Source organism: Quercus suber, unplaced genomic scaffold (genome assembly GCF_002906115.3).
Source record: "Quercus suber isolate HL8 unplaced genomic scaffold, Cork oak 2.0 scaffold_156, whole genome shotgun sequence".
Classification (NCBI taxonomy): domain Eukaryota; kingdom Viridiplantae; phylum Streptophyta; class Magnoliopsida; order Fagales; family Fagaceae; genus Quercus; species Quercus suber.
Window position 1 is genome coordinate 214,205 of NW_027069617.1, and position 21,681 is coordinate 235,885.

The following is a 21,681-nucleotide window of genomic DNA, read 5'->3' on the forward strand; positions in this document are numbered from 1 at the left end:
GGTTTTGAGATTCTTTGATTTTGTGCTCTTGGCTTAGGTATCTTGAGGGTGAGATTTCAAGGTTTTTTTTTTTTTTTAATCAGTTAGTTGCTAGTTTTTTGGTTGAGTTACTGTCATGGTGGTTGTGGTTTGGTTGTGTCGTGATGTTGTTTGTGCTTTGGTTGTGTCATGATGGTGGTTGTAGGTTGAAGAGAGGGAGAACAAACAAAAAAAAAGTGAGAGATAAAAAATTAGGTTGCCGTGGGTTTTATTTTTGTGGTTGTGGGTTGATTTGTGGGCTGATTTTGGTGGTTCTGGTGGGGAGGAGTTGGTTGTGGGTAGTGGTAGTGGTGGTGGTGGGCTATGTGAAGTGGTGGTTGACCGGTGGTGGTGGTGGTTGTGATTATTGTTTATTAGAGTAAATATATTATTTTATTGTGTTAAAAGTTAAAATAAACCACTAATGTTATGTATTTTGTAAAGTGGGAAGGTAAAATAGATAAAGTAGATTTTGGTATAGCTAAAATTATGGCTCCACCAATATGGATGCTCTTAGAGTATTCACACCAAGAAATTCTATCATGTCTTATTTTACCATCTCAAAAAGTTACTGTGGAGGAAAAGGGGGCCAGGCCCAAGTTAATGGGCCGAATGCCCACGAGAGGACTGTTTCACATCCGAAAAGAGAGATGCGGAAAAGACAAGGCTCAGCTAGGAGTGGAATCCTCTTGATGAAGGATCATCGTTGTCCGAGGAGGATATCTCCAGTCCGAGGAGGACATCTCCTGTCCGAGGAAGATGTTTTGCTCTGATATGATATCGGAGACTAATTGAGTAGGGGAAAAGCCCGAATGACTGTCCGAGGACTCCACCTGATCAAGATAAGCTCAAAGCATATTCAGGAACGATAAGGATGGGGAAATATCTGAGGGAAAGGCTGCTGCCACCGTATTCAATGCATTGCAACAGCTTTTCTGGCCGCATTTATGTGGAGAAGACCTCTAAGCAAGTTCATGGATGGAGAGCACGTGGACGATGGAGATAAGGGTAGGAGTGACTATATAATAGAGGGGAGCACCTGTCAATTGGACCCCCGAAAGAAGGGGGAGAGAAAAGAGAGAGAAGAAAAACAAGAGAGGGATAAAAACTATCAATGTATACAAACTGATGAATGCACTGTTGAAATGGTTATGATCCATTGTTATTAATCCCTTACTAATTCTAGTTCTTTGACCCATACTTTACAAATTAATTGTCTTTGGGTTTACGTAAAGAATTTGAACCCTACAGTTACTTTATCAATTATACAATACCATTTATACAATACTCTAACATCCCAACTTTTATTTTACAATATAGCACATTAAAATAATATTTCTACACAATAAAATAGTATATCCAAAACCCAAATAAAAACAAAAACAAAAACCCAAATCATCTTTGCAACCACCTGCTACCACCACCACCAAGTACATACCCAAACTAATTTTTATCTCCAAAACTCAGTACCCAAACTGATTTTTATCAGTTGAAAACCAAAGTCATCTTCAAGCACCAAAAAAAAAAATCAAAATCAAAATCGCGACAACCCACAAAATCAACATAAAAAAACAAGACAAACCCCAACAACCCCCAACTCCAGCAACCATAGAACCCCACAAAATCAAAATCAAAATCAAACCAAACCCACCTCTTCCTTTAAGCATTAGTCACAACAAAAAGAAAAAAAGAAAAAACCCACAGAACCCAGAACTCCAAACCCACTGATCAACCACGATCCTTAGCCCCAGAGCCACCACGACTTTCCACAATCCACACCAATTCAAAACCCAACCAACGCAACCAATTCAAGACCTGCCAATCCACACCGATTCAAGACCCATGACCCACACCGGACTTGAGAGAGCCACGACCCACGCCGGACCAATCTCCATTAAGAAACTCACAAACCACACCCACATCGAAGCAAACCCATCAGAGCAAAACATCGAAGCCACATCGGAGCAAAACATAGAGATGCGGCTTGGGCTTGGCGTTGCTGGGCAATGGTGGCCAACGGTGGCCTGATGGAGAGAAAAGAGAGAGGGAGAAATCATTGAGAGAGAGCAAAGGGAGAGGGAGAAATCATTGAGAGAGAGCAAAGGGAGAGGGAGAAATCTTAAAGAGAGAGAGAGAGAGAGAGAGAGAGAGAGAGAGAGAGAGAGAGAGACATGGGAGACAGAGTATAGAGAGTGGGAGAGTCAGGAGGAATAATTATATATATATATATATATTTTAACGATTGAGCTATAATGCAATTCTACATGTAGAATTGCATTGTAGCACAATTCCAAATTTTTTACAATAGTAGCCGTTTAGAAGTCCGGATGCTGAGCTCTTTTGGGCTTGAAATGCCAAATTTTCCTTACATTTGGCATTTACAATCCCAATGCGAATGCTTTTATGGCTCATGGGTAGGCTTGTAACTCAAGGGTTTGTTTGATTTGTGGAAAAGAACAAGGATAGAAAATTATGGAGTAGAATAGGAGGATTGTGAGAGTTTTCTTTCGTTTGGTTCAGTGGATGAGAAATGATAGGCTTGGGTGTTTTCCACATAGGACTTACCCTCTCAAATTTGAAGGAAAATGGGAACGAAAAATTGTCTTATAGATTTAAAAATACATTATTAGCCGTATTAGTTATTACCCAATTATTTAAAACTACAATAAGGCATATTAGTAAGTTAATTTATTTTCTTCCACTTCTCCATTCATTCAACTAAACACACATGGTGGAAAGTAAACAAAATTTCTATCCTCCCAACATTTTTCACCCTTCACTCTACCATCCTTTCAACAAAATAGAATGACTAGTAACGGCATGTGGGTTTGAGTGATAGCCGAGAGGTACTGGAAATGACATACTAAGTATACCTAGCAAAAAGAAATGACATTCTAAGAGCACTCACAATAGTGATGCTATATTGATATATTGCTATATTTTAGCTACTCAAACATCAAAATCATGTTCCAGTAGTGGAGCTAATTCTATTTTTTTAATTCCATTGCTACAGTGCGCATCTATAGATAGATGTGCATTGTTCATGAGAGCTAAAATTTTTTCTTTTACTCTAGGGCCCCATTAAAATAATAAAAATTGGCTCTCTCTCTCTCTCTCTTTCAGTCACTCTCACCTCACATCGTGCCTCTCTCTCTCTCTCTCTCTCTCTCTCTCTCTCTCTCTCTCTCTCAATGCCTTCGACGAGCTCAACATCACCGGCCCAAGCCAACCCAAGCCCCAAGTTGCCGATCCACGCCTCTGCCTAATCCTCTATCTTAACGCTCACCCAACGCCGACAAGCCTAGGTTTCTCTGGATTTCGTGGGTTTCATCGTCAATCCAAGCCCTAGGTTTCATCGTCGAAGCCTTCGCTGCCTTCCTCAACCCTCGCTGCCTTCCTCAGCCCTCGCTGCCTTCCTCAACCCATTGCTTTGGTTTTCCGCCGATCAGACCCATCTGCCTCATACCCATTTCTCTTTCGCTGATCAAACCACGCTAACACTGTCCTCATCACTGAAGCCTAGCTCTGTGATTGGTGATTTTTTATTTTTTTTGTGATCGGTGATTTTGTTAGGTCTGGGTTGAGGAAATAGATTGGAGATTTCGGTTGGTTTTTTTTTTTTTTTTTGCTATGGACTGTTGGCGGTGGTGGTTGTGGCTATGATTGTGGCTGTGGCTGATGGTAAAGGTGGTTATGGTTGGTACTGTGGATGTTTTTTGGGTAGTGGAATATATTATTTTATTGTAAATGATATATTATTTTATTGTGATGTTTATATTATTTTATTGTATTGAAAGCTAAAATAGATCCACTGTTGCAGCATGTGTGTAAGTAAAATAGATAAAATAACTTTTTGTAGAACTAAATAGCTAAATTTTTAACTCCACTACTATGGATGCTCTAAGTAATGAATGCAAGTGATTATATTGACAAACTTTCATTTGAAATATTGACCCATAAAATACTCCAATTAAATTGAAGTAATATTTTGTGGCATAAGTTGGTGTGTAGCAAGCAGTTGCACCAATGCTTGTACAACCTTTACCCTACTATCAACTCTCTTAAGAGAGAAAAAAATCTAGTATTTCGAATAAATGCATCATCACACTCACAACACAAGGTGTGAAAGAAAAACAACTAAAAACTTTAATACATAATATTATGCAAGTGTTAACTTAAGTATTGGAGGAACCTTGGCCAACATCACTATAGTGTTCCTTTGACTGAAAAGTGTTTGACTATTTCAAGTCTTTCAAAGCTCTTTTGAATACTGTAAACAAATAATAAATAAATAAAAATAAAAACTCTTTTGACGAGTGGCCCACTTAAATTTTTGGTTTCGTCACACATCATATTTGAAATATGGTTTATCACTATCAATTGTCATTTTCTTTTCTTCACGTAAATGTACTTTTGGTCCTCACATTTTTATTTTACCACTTTTAGTTTTTAAAATGAAAAAATCATTCCATTTTGGTCCTTACCGTCACCTACTTAATGGAAATATCCTACATGGTAAACGAAGTGCTCTGTTGGCATAGTAAATGCTAACGTATCCATTAAAATAATATCGAAAAATGCCACGTTAGCATCCACATCAACCTCCAACTTAAAAAAAAAATATCAATTTTAAAATTTTAAAAAAAAATGGGTGAAATTTAGATATGTGCGCGCGCGCTTTTGTTTGTACTTGTTTCTTTTTCTTCTTTATTTTTTTCTTTCCTTTTCTTTTTCTTCTCCAGATCTCTTTCTCTCAGTTTCTCCACCTCCCATTCTTTCTTTTTCTTCTTTCTTTCTTTCCTTCTTCTTTCTTTTCCTTATTTCTTCTTCTTTCTCTTCCCAAATCACTATTTCTCCGCATCTTTGTATTTTTTTTTTCCTTCTTTCTTTTATGATATTCTCTCTTTCTCTCTCGGTGGAACCCCATGGTTTTTTTCTTTCGTTCTTCCAAATCATTGGTGTGACGTGGGTCCTCGGCTAGCGATAAATCTATGTAGGATCGGCGGTGTTTGCAGGTAGAGGGTCAGTTTTTGGCTGTGTGTAGTGTGTGGTGTGGGTTTCTAGGTAGATCTGAAACCCATTTGGGATTGAATGTGAATCCTCTCCCTCCTCACTTTCTCATCTCACTCTCTCTCTATTTGGGTTGAGTTTGCTATATTTGTTTTGGATTTTTGATAAATTTGAAAAGGGATAATATGGGCTTGTGAAAGGAAATTTTTTGGGCTTATGATAGAGAATTTGTTGGGTTTGTGTATAAGGGGATTTGTTGGGTTTGTGAAAAATGTTTAGATCTTAGGATTGACATAAAAAATTTGGTTGGTTGTCAGATCTGGAAAATTTTTTTTTTTTTGGGTGAAACTGAAAATTTGGTTTGGTTGCCAAGAAAATGGACAATAAAATATTATTTTCGTTTAACTGTCGATGAGTTTTGATGTGTTTGGTTATAAAGAAAGTACAAGAAAGTCATGGAAAAAAAGAAAAGAAAATAAGGATTAATTTACCAAGAATATGAAAAACATGAACATGATTAGTTATGTTTTGGGAAGAACACAAAAAAAAAAAAAAAAAAAAAAAAAAAAAAAAAAAACATGTTCTTCCAAAAAATAATGAAAGGAGTAAAAAAATTTTAATTTAATTTATTTATTTTACTATTAAAAAATTTTGAAATTCAGAAGTTTATTTTAATTGTTTTATCTGATGTGGCTTTTTTTTTTTAAATTGAATTGCTGATGTGACATTTTTAAAAGTAAAATATTTTTTTAATAGACATGTCATCATTTACTATGCTAACAGTGTACTTCGTTTACCACATATGATATTTCCGTTAAGTGAGTAACGATAAGGACTAAAATGGAACGTGTTTTTTAATTTTAAGGACTAAAAATAGTAAAATATAAATGAAGAGACTAAAATAGAAATGACTCCAAAATATAATGACCAAAAGTGCATTTGTGCCTCTTTTTTTTTTTTTTTTGGTTATATACAACATTATCTCCAACTTTTCAAACCAATTAAAAGTTATAACTTTTTTATAAAAGAAAAATAATAAAATGGAACTATAAATACACACACACATATTACTAGATTCATCACAAGCACTTCGTGTATACGATTAGACTCTTTAGTATCATAATTTTTCATTCATTCATATCTTTTAGTGTTATAAATTTTAAAGGTTCTTTTTTTTTTTTTTTGTTCTTTTTAAATTTTAGATAAATTTGGAAAAATAGTTTCTTCTACTTAGTTGATCTTGAAAACTTAAAAATATTACAAGAATGAATGAGTTATTTCATTAAAAGAAAAATTCCAAACATAAATCAAACATGTAAGAGGATGAAGAAAAATTGATAAGATATACTTTTTTGACTAATGACATGGTGTTTTATGAAAGCATTCTTACTCTACTAAAACTCCCAGTAGTGATTTCTCTTTTCAATATGAAGAAATATAATGGAATCAAGAGGTGCTAGATGTTTCAGTTTCACGTAATGGAATCAAATTCTGTATTGAGGAACATACCTTTTGTGGTGCCCGAACCCAAAATGCCTGATGGACTTTGAGGTTAGGCTCTCAATTTACTTATTTGAGGTAGGTAAAGAGTTTCTTACAATGGTAAAACCTCTTGAGTCCAACTTAACGGCCCAAAAATGAAGGAATCTAGGGTCTAGTCCAAATTTTCCTTCCCACTGTCTGCTTCTTGGAGGAGGCTCAAGCTTAGAACTAAGCTTCTCATTTTTAGTTGTTTCTCACTCTTTTTCTCTCCGATATCTCTCTCCTCCCAAATTTTCCAACCCCCTTTCTCACACCTTTGGCCCATATTTATAGACTTCCTTTAGTGGGGTTGTCATGATGATGGAGTTGCTTTTTATGTCCATCTAGGATATATTCCTTACCAGATGGGACCCATCTCTTATGACAGATGTGACTCTCTTGAAACTTGCACCCGTTGCCAAATAGTGCTCGATAAATAATTTCCCCTAAGGCACTACCGTTACTATCCCATGTAGGCCCTGACTTGGTACTGGACCTTGACCAAGCATTGGTTCCCCAAATTGATATGGGTCATGACCTTATATTGGGCCCTATTCTCTTAAGCATGCAGGGGCCGATGGTTTGGGCTTATACTTGACGCTTGTACACCTTTGGATTGACTATTATGCATTGAAAATATATGGTGAAATTAAGTTTGCTAAATGCCTATAGAGATTTTTATGTTCAAAATAAAAGAGAAAGTAGAAGAAACAGTGAAAGAAAATAGAGTGCGTCTATTTAAATTTAAAAAAAGGATAAGTGATAAGGAGGGAAATAGAGTATTTAAAAAAGGATAAGAGATGAGGAGAAAATAGAGTATTTAAAAAAAAAGATAAGAGACAAGGAGGAAAATAGAATGCATCTAATTTGTAAACTAATGAAAATGTGAGTTTTGTGGGAGGTTTTAAATTGTGAGGTTTTATTTTATAAATTTGTCCCCCTTAATTGAAGACGTGTAAGTGAGCACTGAGTAGAGAGTGTATATTTTAGGATATCCAAAACTTAAAGTCTACGATTTAGATGGCTTGGAAGCCAATTTAGAACTCCCTTAAATGGTAGTATAAAATAGATATAGATATAAATATAAATATAAATATTGATAAATCAAAGCATTATATTTATATGTAAAATTTAAAAAGTGACATTAATTCAATAAAGATTATTTTATTTTTATAAGTACTTCAATAATTAAAAATTACCCTCTTAACAAATGGTGAAAATCAATATATTAATTGTTAGTATATAAGACCCTCAAAAAAAAATGTTAGTATATAAGAGTATCCGCATTGAAAGTGCAAAAATTTTAACAATTTTTGGCATCACAAAAAGTTAACTTATCTATTTTACCACCTCATTTTACAAAACACCTAACATCAATAATTTTATTTTAACATTCAACACAATAAAATAATATATCTATTATAATAAACAATAACATAAATGCCTATAGAGATTTTTATGTTCAAAATAAAAGAGAAAGTAGAAGAAACAGTGAAAGAAAATAGAGTGCGTCTATTTAAATTTAAAAAAAGGATAAGTGATAAGGAGGGAAATAGAGTATTTAAAAAAGGATAAGAGATGAGGAGAAAATAGAGTATTTAAAAAAAAAGATAAGAGACAAGGAGGAAAATAGAATGCATCTAATTTGTAAACTAATGAAAATGTGAGTTTTGTGGGAGGTTTTAAATTGTGAGGTTTTATTTTATAAATTTGTCCCCCTTAATTGAAGACGTGTAAGTGAGCACTGAGTAGAGAGTGTATATTTTAGGATATCCAAAACTTAAAGTCTACGATTTAGATGGCTTGGAAGCCAATTTAGAACTCCCTTAAATGGTAGTATAAAATAGATATAGATATAAATATAAATATAAATATTGATAAATCAAAGCATTATATTTATATGTAAAATTTAAAAAGTGACATTAATTCAATAAAGATTATTTTATTTTTATAAGTACTTCAATAATTAAAAATTACCCTCTTAACAAATGGTGAAAATCAATATATTAATTGTTAGTATATAAGACCCTCAAAAAAAAATGTTAGTATATAAGAGTATCCGCATTGAAAGTGCAAAAATTTTAACAATTTTTGGCATCACAAAAAGTTAACTTATCTATTTTACCACCTCATTTTACAAAACACCTAACATCAATAATTTTATTTTAACATTCAACACAATAAAATAATATATCTATTATAATAAACAATAACTATCACCACCAACAAAATAAAATAATATATCTTTTAATAAAATATTATTTTCTAATAAATTTAGCAAAATGTGCCACCAAACCAATAATAATATATTAATTCGTAAATTACAAAAAAAGAAAAAAAAAAGGGTTTACTTAACCGGGAGAGATACTCACCAGTACCATGTTTTTGAAGGGTTTTCCGTAAATAAACGAATATCACTGACCGTCACAGTGTCAACGTTATAAAAAGGGGTCCCATTTGTGGCGAATCGTCTGGCTGAGAAATCAAGGTGGGCTTGTGGATTTGGGAGTTTGGAGGGTACAGAAAAAAGGGGACGGAAATGGTGAAATTCTTTATAGCCACACCGAGCTAAAGCCCAACCCTCACCTTCCCCTCACTCCATCTACCCACAAATCCCACCAAACTTTGCTATTAGGCGAAATCGCAATTGAAATTGAAATCGAAATCGAAATCTAAATCACATGGCCGATTCAATTCCGTAATAAATAAATAAAAAAGTTATAAGAAGAGGAGGAGGAGGAGCGAGCCCTAGTCCTAACTCGGGGGGGCCGGTTCGACTCGGCCGAAACGACTCACTCTCTTGCTCTCTCCGTTTTGCCATGCGACTTTGGTTTGCTGCTGCGACCGCCCTCTTCACAGAGGACTCCATTTCTGTCTCCTCCTCCGCTCAAGCTCAAGCTCAAGCTCCAGCTCCAGCTCAAAGTCAAAGTCAAAGACAAAGACAAAGTCAAAGTCAAATCTCATCCCTCGATTCTCGCGCAAGAAGATTCCGCCATGTCTGCGGATTCTCGCCTCCCTAGTCCCAGAGGCCTCCTCTGCAATGCTGGCGCCGGCGCCGCTGCCGGTACGTTATTTTGTTTGCTTACCGAGAAAATCGACAGAAAGAAAATTTATACAGAGTCTGACTTTGTCAACCATGTTCAAAGCTTTGATTCATTTCATTTTGTGGCACAGGGGCTATTGCAGCTACATTTGTGTGTCCTTTAGATGTTATAAAGACTAGGCTTCAGGTTCATGGGCGGCCACAGCTCGGGAATGGAACTGTTAAAGGTTTTTCTTCTTTTGCTTTTGCCCTTTTCAGGATTCACTTGTTGTCTATATCCTTTTTTTAGTGAGTTTAATAGTCACAAGGTGGCTTTTTTTTTTTTTTTTGTTTTGTTTGGGTATATGAATATCAGAATATGATTGAGTATCAAATGGGGGTTTTGTTTAGCGAGTTTAATAGTTACAGGGTGCTTTTTTGTTTTTGTTTTTTTTTTTTGTTTTTGTTTGGGTATATGAATATCAGAATATGGTTGAGTATCAATGGTGTTTTATTGTTTTGGTTGAATCAGGTAGTCTTATAGTAGGTAGTTTGGAGCATATATTTAAAAAGGAGGGTTTGCGAGGCATGTATCGCGGGCTCTCCCCGACTGTGATTGCATTACTTCCCAACTGGGCGGTGAGTCTTCTTCCTTATAGTTCTAGCTTCTTAGTTCTTACCTCTGCTTGTTATCAGTTTCTTGACTAGAGAATTCCCTCTAAAAATGAAAACTTCTAATTAGTTTTGTCAAGAATCTTTCTTTGTGTAATTGGGACTAAGGCTTTGTTGGGGTGCTAAATTGAGCAATTTGAGGAAACGATATATCTATAAATTGTGATGTTGTGTGATCCAATTCATTTTTCTACACGTTGCATTGAAAAAGGGAACCATAGTAGTCTATAGTCTACACACATGTTCTTCACTTATTACAAGATGGGAAAATTGGTGTACCATCTATACAGGAGGTTCATTTACTGACCAGTTCAAAATTCTCATAACTTGGTTAAAGTTGTGTTTTTTACCATTTTACCTGCTGCCTCATTATAGTAGTTATTTCATTACAACTAAGCAATGGATTTAAATTGAGCAAAGGTTAGCAAATGATTTAATTGCTGTATAAGAAAGCAGTTATCCTTACATTTGTAGCTTGTTTTAGGTTTTGATTTGATGATATCTTTTATGGGTCCTAGATTATTCTATATGATGCTCATATTTGCTGCCTGCCTTCTCTAGAGAGTGGGGAATTTTTTTAGTTTATTTATGTTATATGTATTTTGCATGACCTGTGTTGTACCTTTTGCAGGTTTATTTTACAATATATGAGCAGCTAAAAAGCATTCTTTGTTCTGATGGTTAGTTCATTATATTCCCTGATCAAATTAAGGATATTCATGCTCAAATTTTTTCCTAGGAACATTTGTACTTCCATTTCATTTTTATAACTTGAACTTATTACCATGCTGTATCTTCATATTAAGTGTGTGGTGGTATTTTTGGCTGTGCTCCATTTGTAGATGAGAATCATCATCTTTCAATTGGTGCTAATGTGTTAGCTGCTTCTGGTGCTGGAGCTGCAACAACCATTGCTATAAATCCTCTTTGGGTTGTGAAGACAAGACTTCAAGTGTGTATCTCATTACCACATGCCTCTTTTGAAATTTAGCTTGATTAGTGTTATCACATTTAATGAAAAAATATATGGCTTCAGGTTTCCTAGTTAGCAAGCTATGCAGCAGTATAAGACTATAAGTTATATTGAAGGTTCATATAATTGCCTATAATTTTGCAAGTCTTGTTGTTTACTGTGTGGAAGAGAAGCTTTCCTCTGTACTTCTCTAATTGTTTGTGCCGTGAGCAGTTGCAATTTTAGCATCATCTTTCAATATAACCATGCTATTCCACAGTTTTTTGTGGTGACTAGAATAGAAGGGATAATGACATGACTTTGTGATGTATTTTATCCGTTGTTTGATAAATAATCGCATTAGCATATTCTTTAGCATGTTGTATGAGTTGGTTAGGAATATTTCAAAAATCTACATGAATACAATTTGTGCAAGATAACCAACCCCTATGATCCATGATAGAAAATGAATAGGAAAAGTTAATGAAAGTGAGAAACCTAGGTTTAGATGGTTTTTGGCTGTATGGAAGGTCTTAGACTGTATCACAGAGTAGTAGTTAATCGATGTTGAAGACACTGTAGTTATGAGCAGAGGAACATCATAGTTATACAACAACAACAGCAACAACAACAACTAAGCCTTAGACCCAAATTTTTGGGATATACTATTGATCCTCAACTGATTAGTCAAAATTCAGTACCATAAAGCATGGCTGGTATTATCAAATTTTCCTTTTAACTCAACAAGTATTCTATAATCATCACATAATAATCCTGATGCATTTCTCTACTTCATCCACCCTCCTCTTATGCTATAATTCACATCATTTTCAATCTTTCCATCTTTATGAATTATTAATCCAAGATATTGAAACATCTAGCTGTTTAGTATCTCTTGACCATCGGGTCTTACTGCCCCTTCATCTCTGTCTCAACTTTTGCTAAACTTAAGCTACATTTCATGTACTTTATTTTAGTCCTATTTAATTGACACTTAAGATTCTAAAGCATGTAGCCAAATTTCTAAATTGGCATTAACTCTGCCTCTAGTTTTATATGCTAAAACTATATCATCTACAAAATCCATGGGGCCTCCTCTTGAATCAATTTAGTGAGCTCATTCATCACTAGTGCAAAGAGATATGGACTTGATGCTAATCCTTATGCAAACCTATGGTGATAGGAAACTCACTTGTGATGCCTGTCATGAATGGCTCTGTGTTGAAGTTATAATTTTGTACCAAGTGGAACAGATTATTGTTTGTGTTCTTTCACATCCCAATCCTCCATTTCTTTGTCATCATAATCAACATACTTCTGTCATTTCGTACTTGTGGTCCTACATGAGTAAAACGATGTTCGAATTTTTATCTCTAGTTCTTTGGTAGAAGGTTTTCTGTGCAGAAAGTGTTGAAGCTTCAAGCATTCACTTTCTCTTATTTTCTTCAGACTCAAGGAATGAGACCAGGTGTAGTTCCATATAGGAGTACGTTGTCTGCATTGAGGAGAATAGCTCATGAGGAGGGCATTCGTGGGTTGTACAGGTTTGTAACTCCAATTATTATTAAAATACCATATTAGTTGTTGCATTTTTATTGTGAAAAGAAGTTTAATGGTGCTTGTGGTGCTATTGTTAACAGTGGTCTTGTGCCTGCTTTGGCTGGTATCAGTCATGTTGCAATACAATTCCCAACATATGAGAAAATAAAAATGTACTTGGCCAATCGAGGTAATTGTCTGCCTGTTTTTATTTCTACTTGATTTTTTGGTTTGATATGTTTTAGTTCCCCTTGAATTTATAAGCATATTTCTTTCTTAATCTCATGTACATATCAGGGAAAAAAGTTTTTTTTTTTTTTTTTTTTTTTTTTTTTTTTTAATTTGATGTACCAACAAAAAAAAATTTCTAATTTGATATAACTGTATCAGATAATACTACAATGGATAAACTACCTGCACGTGATGTTGCTGTTGCCTCATCGGTCTCGAAAATATTTGCATCCACATTGACATATCCACATGAGGTATGATGTGTGATTTCAATTTTTTGTGTCAAAATTTCAATTGCTTGAATAATAAACTAGTTACCAAACAAGTTACATAAAAGTTTGGTTTTTACAAGTGATAGGGGTCAGGTCATATGTTGTTATCTAGAAGTTATTTGCCAGATCATGCACCATTTCCCTAGGTATTTCTGGAACAGGATAACGGTGCTGTTTCTAATGTCGACGAAATGATGTCTCACCCCACAATATCTTATCATTATCCTTATCATCGTGATTTTCTTATTTTGCAGTAAATTTATCCTAACTTTTGGAATTAAGTAAAAAATTTATACTGTAATTCCAATTTTAATTTGCTGTATTGTCCTCTGAGGCTGAGAAGGCTATTTCCCTTTACCAATTCTATCCTCGAACAATTTAGCATCCTGGGACACGAACAAGGATTGGTTTTATTTATCATGCTTTTAGAATGGCTAGAAACTTATTTAATAAGAAAGCCCTATACGTGTCATGCTCAAATAGCCCAATCAAAGTGATTTGGATAGGATACAATAGTCCTTTACCATTTCGTTCTCAATTTAAGGTTTACAACAGTTCCTTTGCTTGATGTAGTGGCACATGTGCTGACCAAATAATCATTGCAGCATAGCGACATAATTTGTTGTGTCACAAATTTTGCAGGTGGTACGCTCTAGGCTTCAAGAACAAGGCCACCACTCTGAGAAGCGGTATTCTGGCGTAACTGATTGTGTCAAGAAAGTATTCGAGCAAGAAGGCCTTGCTGGGTTTTACCGTGGATGTGCTACTAACCTTCTGAGGACTACCCCAGCTGCTGTAATCACATTCACCAGCTTTGAGATGATTCATCGGTTTCTTGTTAATGTTTTCCCTCCTGATCCACATCCTCACACATTGTAAGGATGGATCATATTGAATTGAGGATGGAGAGAAGAAGCTTGCATTACTACGGGCACTACCCAACAGCCAACATTTAGTCACATTGTTGATGCCAAATTGTTTGTGTATTTTAATTGATTTTGGTTGTTTTGAGCAACATTTAAGGATGTTGCAGTCCTTTTTCCCTTATCGAACTTCTATGACATCATGTCTTCTGAGGGGAAAGAGCAGGGTCGTGTTATGCTGACAGTGATAATGATGATAAATTGTTACAATTTAGTTCAGGACAATACATTTTTTCTCTGGGGACCGCTAAATTATCAGAATTTATTTTCCATAAATCTATGCTTTGTACCCATGTCAAGATGATTCTGAGTTGCATGTCATTATTTGGTGGAATTGTAATTTCTTGTTAATAAACATGAATAAATTCAATTACATACTGGTGTATGCAAGCAGGCCAGGCTTGTTCTTGTTACTCGAATAAATTAGGTCCAATTGTAATTTGTAATTGTTCCCATGTGTTTGAAGTTCAAATGTGTGATTCTGCTTATTTTTGCTGGACTTGATACTTCCCCTAAGTATGCCTGAAGGTGCCCAACTCTCACAACCCTCTAGAATCTCAGTGGTAACTTGCAGCTCGTGGGTCCACAAAAGAACAAATATAAAGGTATAAGGGTTTTCAGCGCGGAATAGTGTCCTTTTATTGTATCTGGTAATTTATGTTCGCATGCCGGAGGTTTTGAATTTAGTGAAAAAGAAAAGGGTATTAATTAAAGTAGACAGCTCGAATATGAAAAGTTGAAAATGAGTGGGAAAAAAGGGTATTAACGTAGACATTGAGTGAAAAAGAAAAGGGTACTAACCTAGACAGCTCGAAAATGAAAAGTTGTAAACCAGGAGAGAGAGAATCCAACCCGAATTGGAAAAGAATTCAATGTATTTATTTTGCATGAAATGACACAAACAAACTCGATTGACGAAATTAAGGAGAGCATAGTAACTTAGTTATTTGAATAGAAGCATTGGTCTCCTTCATTGGTGACGGTCCAATTTCCCACACTGATATTGGATTTCAGATTCGCTACATGGGAATGTAGAGATCCTTCTTAATAGGAGTGTCAGTAGGTCCAGTATTAGAAGTAAATGGGCCAAAACTTCGTTGACTACTGGTTGAGATTGAGTCCATCCTATGCTGAGTAGCATTACTGTTTAGGCCTCAAACCAACAAAGCCCATTTATGGACAAATTATTACTATTAGACATCACATTTATATGACATTATTGACACCCATTTTTATTATGTACTAATTAGAACAAACATTGTTAAAAGTTTTTAAAATTGTTGTGACTATTTATTATTAGTTGAACATAATGTTACGAGTAGTATGGGGTGTATGTTTGTGTGTGTGAGAAACACGTTCTCTCAAATTCTCAATCTTTCAAACTCAGCATATTATCTTTACCCAAAAAGAAAAAGAAAAAAAAGGAAATAAAGTTAAAAGAAAAAGAAAAGAAATTTAGCTTTAGCTAGTTATGAAAGTAGAAAAAAGAACCTTAAAAATTGATTAACCAATTGATTAATCACTCGTAAGTTTTTTTTCTTGATAAGATATCTCATCCAGAAGATTATCCTCACTTTCGAATTAAAGCTAAATAATTCAAGTTAAGAAGGAAAATTTCCTACCCCATTAATAGAATCAAATTACACTATACTATATATGCTCCTTTAAAAAGAACATATATATACGTACCCCACCTAAAAGCTTTTGGATGAAAAACAATGGAAGTCGACGAGAAAAATAATCTGTTCTTTCTATCCCAAAGACAGTTTTTAAGTAATGCAATTAAAGGTGATGGTACCCATTATTTGACAACGCATTAGAGTGGAAAAAAGTGTAGTATGAGCTTTTTCTTCTCATTTGAAGATTAAGACAACTTAAAAGGCCTGAGTGAGTGAATCAATATAGCCTTTTAAGTATTTTTTTTCTCACTTTTCTCTCCTGTTGGACAGCCAGGTTAGTGTTACTTTACAAACCGCATTCGATTGTTAGTTGGCATCCAATGTTTATGATATCACTCATACACCTAGCACTCAATAAATGAGTAGATATTATACAGTACAATTTATGATCTAAAGCCTCAGTTCTGCTCTTCTTTTTCTTTCACTAAATAATTGGGGTTTTAATTTTTTATATATAGGACAAAATTTGGGTTTAAACCAGTTTGAAATTATATTTTCTAACTTATTATATGGCGATTTGTAAAACTATCAATTGAGGATCAATAGTCGAGCTTGATTAATCTGTTAAGGATCCACAGCTAACCCAAAAAATTCAAGATTATGATTTTAGGTTTGTGACAAATCAAATATTTTGTTTTCCATCCAAAATATATATATATATATATATCTGTTAATATTTTTCGTTAAAATATGATAGATTTAATCAAGTGATGTGCATATATAATAATGACGTTTTAAAATTATTGGTGATATGGTAAAATTATGTACACATGACGTGATTAAATCCATTAATTTTCAACCACAAGTACTAATAGAATGTCTTATTTATATAACCCTAACATTCTGGAGGTTAATTGCTCAAATTGAAAGTCCATGGATTAGTTAAGAGACTTATAACTCAATTGATTGGCATCTATTGGTGTTTTCAATAGAAACATTTAAAATTTAAATCCTCTCACCCCAACTATCAACGTATAAAAAAGTGCAATAACTAAATTCACACACTTCAAAGTACAAGATTCCAAGGCTAATATTTGTTTTTGTTTTTGTTTTTTTAAAACCGAAATAATCAAACAAACTAGGGAAGGGGCAAATTCAAGGTTTGAAAATGTTTTTTGTTTGGGTAGTGTTTATTATACACACCCTATTTCACACACTCTTACACGCACACTTGAAATTCATTGTGACTTGATTTCCAAGTTAGAATTCATAGTTTCAAGTAACGATATCAGTGCATCTCAAGTGTGTGTAATAGGTGCGTGTACTAGTAGTTTCCCTTTTTGTTTTTTCTGGGTGATTTTACTCGTATTGAAAATATTGAAGCAAAATATTGCAACTAGTACAGTGCAGAGTATAATTTGAAGGCATGGGTGGGAGGGGAATGTGAGGAGCAAAAGGTCTGCTCTTTCAACCTTCATTATAGTTTAGTCGGCACAAAAGTATAGGGCCACCAAAAGATAGCAGGAGTGGAATGCTTTCATGATTTACTGGGAATGCTGCTTGCCCCACCCATAACATAAAGAAGAACAGTAGTCTATGATGATTTTTTTTTTGTTCTCTCACTTCTTTATTTATCCACTACTTTATTCTTGTTTAATTAAAACCAAACCAACTGGCCTTAACCACAAGCACTTGGTTGGAAAAGCTCAAAAACTAATATAAGACCTCTCTACTGGCAAGTTTGGTCGCTTAACAAACTCATTTTTATCTTTCTTGGAAATTAAGGTTTGAGCTTCTTTAAAATGTACCCAAATTTTGTTCTGGAATCTATGACTGCATGTGTGGTTAGAGTTGGCTGGTGGTGAGTAGTGATTGCTTTCCAGGGGGGACTATGATCTGTATTTGACACCCAAAATAATTACTTTTTTTTTTATCTCCTTGCCAAAAATAACAATCATTACAATGATGGACTTTCACTTTGTTAACATAATGGGATTAGGGAACTTTACATTCTTTTACTATGGGGGCATCCTTAAGGTGAAAGGCTAAAGTTACTAAAAAAAAGTCTCTGCTATTCCTTTGGCACAAAAGTGCAACCTTTTTATCTTCAAGAATCAACACCTCCTCCAAGGAGGGGATGCCACTAAAACAAACGTACAAATATAGATATTATTCTTTATGTTGGGTATATTTGATTCCTCAATTAAATTCAACTATATGATTGTATTGACTAATCAACGTATGGTTGAATTTAATTTTATAGTATTGTATTCGTCAATGTTGTCACATAAATATATTTAATTATACCTAAATTTTACTTTAAAATAAAAACCCTTAAAAAAAAAAAAGTAAAAGGAGTGCCTAAATTATGAGCACATTAAAATTTTCAGTTAGTATAATCCCATTTGCCAAAAGGTCTAATTGAAAAGCTTTATAAGTACTTTTCTTCATCGACCAAACTTAATAAAAAATTGCATCAAATTGTATGTGGACTAGGATTGTGTTTTGCATCAGTATGATTGCTTAAATGATACTTAAAATACAGGGAATTATGTTTTGCTTTAGTTAGAGACCAACTCGGTACCCAAAAACCCACAATTGTTTTGTAAAGCACAAAATTTGTATCATTTCATGGGCATATTGGTATTTCAAAAAATCAGCTATGCTAAACTTTCGATAAGATAATGACGCATGTGCTTCCATCCAGTGATGTGGCTCACCATCTTCAAAGCATGAATCTACACATTGCTGCACCAGAAAGTGATGTGAACCTTACATTGTGATTTCCTGAATACAATCATGTTACGGGCAGTGTCAACATTTCTGGGCTCACATAAGTCATAACATGTGAATTTGATAAAGTAAAAAAAAAAGAAAAGCAAATTTAACCCACATAACTTTTAGGCACATTTATAATTACTGTGACAGATAAGCTTTCCTTGAATTGGCATTTGCAATTATAATCCAACAATTAACTACCTGTTTTTTGCACCTTTAGGTATGATTAGCCATTTCTGCATGTGCCATGTTTGTACCATTATCAAAATGCTTTGAGAATTGCACAAATGCGACCTTTTTGCCAAACTGTCTTTGGCAATTGGCTATATAACAAACAAATAAAATAATGTTATAGTTACAAATTATTTTACAATATTTTTACAAAATGTTGCTGTGATCATTTTCTTACTATTTTTCATCTGGATCTACCACTAACATTATCTTTTCATAACCAATAATTACTCACCACATCAATAGTTCACAAAAACTTTTATAAAAAAAATTTATAACTCTGGCATTTTTCAACATACCCCACTACCTTAGCTTTCTCCATTTACAGTTCATTTATTCCTCATCAATTAACAGCATGTTTTTTCTTTTGCACATTTAAGTAATTTGACAAGCTAAAAGCCTGTATCAAGACATGACGCACCTTTTGTAATCAATTCATATTTAATTGTTATAATCTGGACCAATAAGGGAAAGAACTTTGTCTCCTACTTTGATAAAAACTTAAACCACCAATAGTCTTTCGTTTCTATTAACTAGAAGAGTAATACAACAGTTACAAATTATTTTATAATATTTTTACATAATATTGATATAACTAATTTTTTATTAGTTTTTATCTATACTCACCATTAATATTATTTTTTCATTTACTAATAATCACTCACTATATCAACCATTTGTAAAATATTTTGTAAAAAAATTTGTATTTCTAGCATTATTCTAACTAGAATTAACTCAATGATATCCACTTTTGGGGTTTTCATGTGGGAGAAGCACTCTCACAGATTTTGATAATAGTTTCCTAGTATATCTAATATTTGCTTTTACCAGGTATAATTGGAAAACGATGGGAGAGTGCGAATTGATGTTAGAAGTGAAATTAGTACGCAAAAAAGTGCAATTAATAAATACCAGTAGCTAAACTTGACATCATGTCATCATCTTATAAATTCGTATTAATGTATAATTATATTTATAACATACTCCAAAAATAGTATAGTTGGTAAAAATGGAACATAATTCGTCTGATAAAACTATCTACTCACGAACCTAACAAAAAATAATAATAATAATATAATAAGTCAGCTTTGGATTCTAAGATTTGCCACGAGCAATGGATACTATAAATATTTTTTTACATTTTTTTTAGAGAGTTTTAACTTGTGACGTCCGCTCCTGATGGTAGCTCTTTATCACCAGACCAAAACATTAATCAGTTTTTAGTGTAGGTGGGAATTGAACCCCAAATCTCTTATTCAACCATCAGAGACTTTATCAGTTGAGTTAACTAAAAACTACAATTTTTTTTACATAAATCTTATAAATGATGTGTTTAATCATAAAATAATAAAATAACAACTATGGTTTTCATTTATTATTTTGTTGAAGTTCACTGATTACAATTATTACCACGTCGATTTGTAAATCTTTTATGGTGTGCTAAGATAGCGGGATTCATGCATGTGGATTTGAATTTTAGTGGTTAAATATTTAAAATCATTGAATTTAAAATAATATCTAAAAATAAATTAATTCAAAATACATTGATATAAAATCTAAATCCAAATCTAAATTCAAGTTTCTAAGCACAACCTTAAAATTTTGTTAACGGGTGTCATCGTACTTCCATTAAAGAGAAATCTATGACTATGGGGGACTATATTGAGAAACAAAAAAGGCAAATAATAATAAAAATAATTCTTTAACCAACCCAATGCAATTGCACCAAGAAAGTTGATTGATTACCCAAAAAAAAAAAACCCTTAATCATCGACTCTTGGCACTCATTAACTGGACCCAATATTTTTATTTTTATTTTATAAATATGATAGAATTTCAATCTAAAACATTCGGTTTTGATGATTACTTTTTATCATCAAATCAAGATATCGATTGTTTATTGTATAGACATTAAATATCTTATTGGAAGAAAAAAAACTGATTCTACAAGTCTACAATCAATCCAATATTTTATTGCAAAATTTATAGAAACTTTAAACTTTTGATAATTACTTTTTATCATCAGATCAAGATATTAATTGTCTGTTGTATAGATCTTAAATATCTTATTGGATGACAAAAAATACTGGATTTAACTTAGTCTACAATCCGACCCAATCTTTTATTGCAAAATTTGTGGAAACTTTAGGCTCTTTCGCATTTTCATTCCCACCAACCTATTTTCCACCACAACCAATAATGTTTGTCACGCGCGTCAGGTGCTAGTGGTTCTGTGCAATCCTAGTTGAGCGGATCTTCCGCTAGTTGCAAAGGTTTCTCAGCTTGTAACACGTTGCCGGCAGTTATATAAAACAATTGGATTACCCAACCACTATAGGACACGTACGGAGCCAAAATTTCTATGAACAACGTAGCTAATTATTATTGGCCATTCTTAAAGTTGTACGAGTACTGCTGTTAGCGAATAAGATAAGCTTGAAAGAGCCTGTGAAGTGGGTCCCGTTAAAGACGCTCTTTGTGGGGCTCACTAATATCCGAACCTGTAGCTTCGGTGGCCGAACCCATGATTTGAATTTTTTGAACGTTGAAGCCACCCAGAAACTGAATCGACAGATATACCCTCATATATCTTATGCTATTCGCCTTGTCGCTTTTTGGGGTATCGACTAATTTTGTAAATGTGCTCTTTAAATTTGATTGAGTGTTTGAACTTTGACAAGTCTATATTTTCAATTATTTTTGGCTAGGATAGTCATAAAAGAACAAATTCATTTAAATTTTAAATATTTAAAAACTTCTCAAGCTTCATAATTCTACCAAGGAGTTTTGTTTTGCAATCATAGTCATTTAAAATTGAAATTGTAGTTGTCTTAATTTACAATCTTTAGGAACTGAATTTTCATAAATCAAATCGGGTGATTGTTTACCTATT

At 33.7% G+C, this 21,681-nt stretch overlaps 1 protein-coding gene across 1 annotated transcript; it reads left to right on the forward strand.

Annotated features, from left to right (window-relative positions):
• The first annotated feature begins 8,941 nt into the window (after positions 1-8,941).
• On the forward strand, positions 8,942-14,533 carry LOC112024800 (nicotinamide adenine dinucleotide transporter 1, chloroplastic). Its single transcript, XM_024057445.2, has 9 exons — positions 8,942-9,613; positions 9,724-9,819; positions 10,104-10,210; positions 10,875-10,923; positions 11,086-11,195; positions 12,645-12,739; positions 12,836-12,924; positions 13,125-13,219; positions 13,880-14,533. Exons 1-9 carry the CDS (start codon positions 9,544-9,546, stop codon positions 14,114-14,116), a joined length of 948 nt encoding a protein of 315 aa, XP_023913213.1. The 5' UTR covers positions 8,942-9,543; the 3' UTR covers positions 14,117-14,533.
• The last annotated feature ends 7,148 nt before the right edge of the window (positions 14,534-21,681 follow it).

Excerpts from the sequence above, each read along its gene's own strand:
- LOC112024800 (XM_024057445.2), top strand. The coding sequence starts at position 9,544 with ATGTCTGCGGATTCTCGCCTCCCTAGTCCCAGAGGCCTCCTCTGCAAT. Across the intron at positions 10,211-10,874 it reads CATTACTTCCCAACTGGGCG|GTTTATTTTACAATATATGA; the intron begins GTGAGTCTTCTT and ends TACCTTTTGCAG. Across the intron at positions 13,220-13,879 it reads CATTGACATATCCACATGAG|GTGGTACGCTCTAGGCTTCA; the intron begins GTATGATGTGTG and ends CAAATTTTGCAG.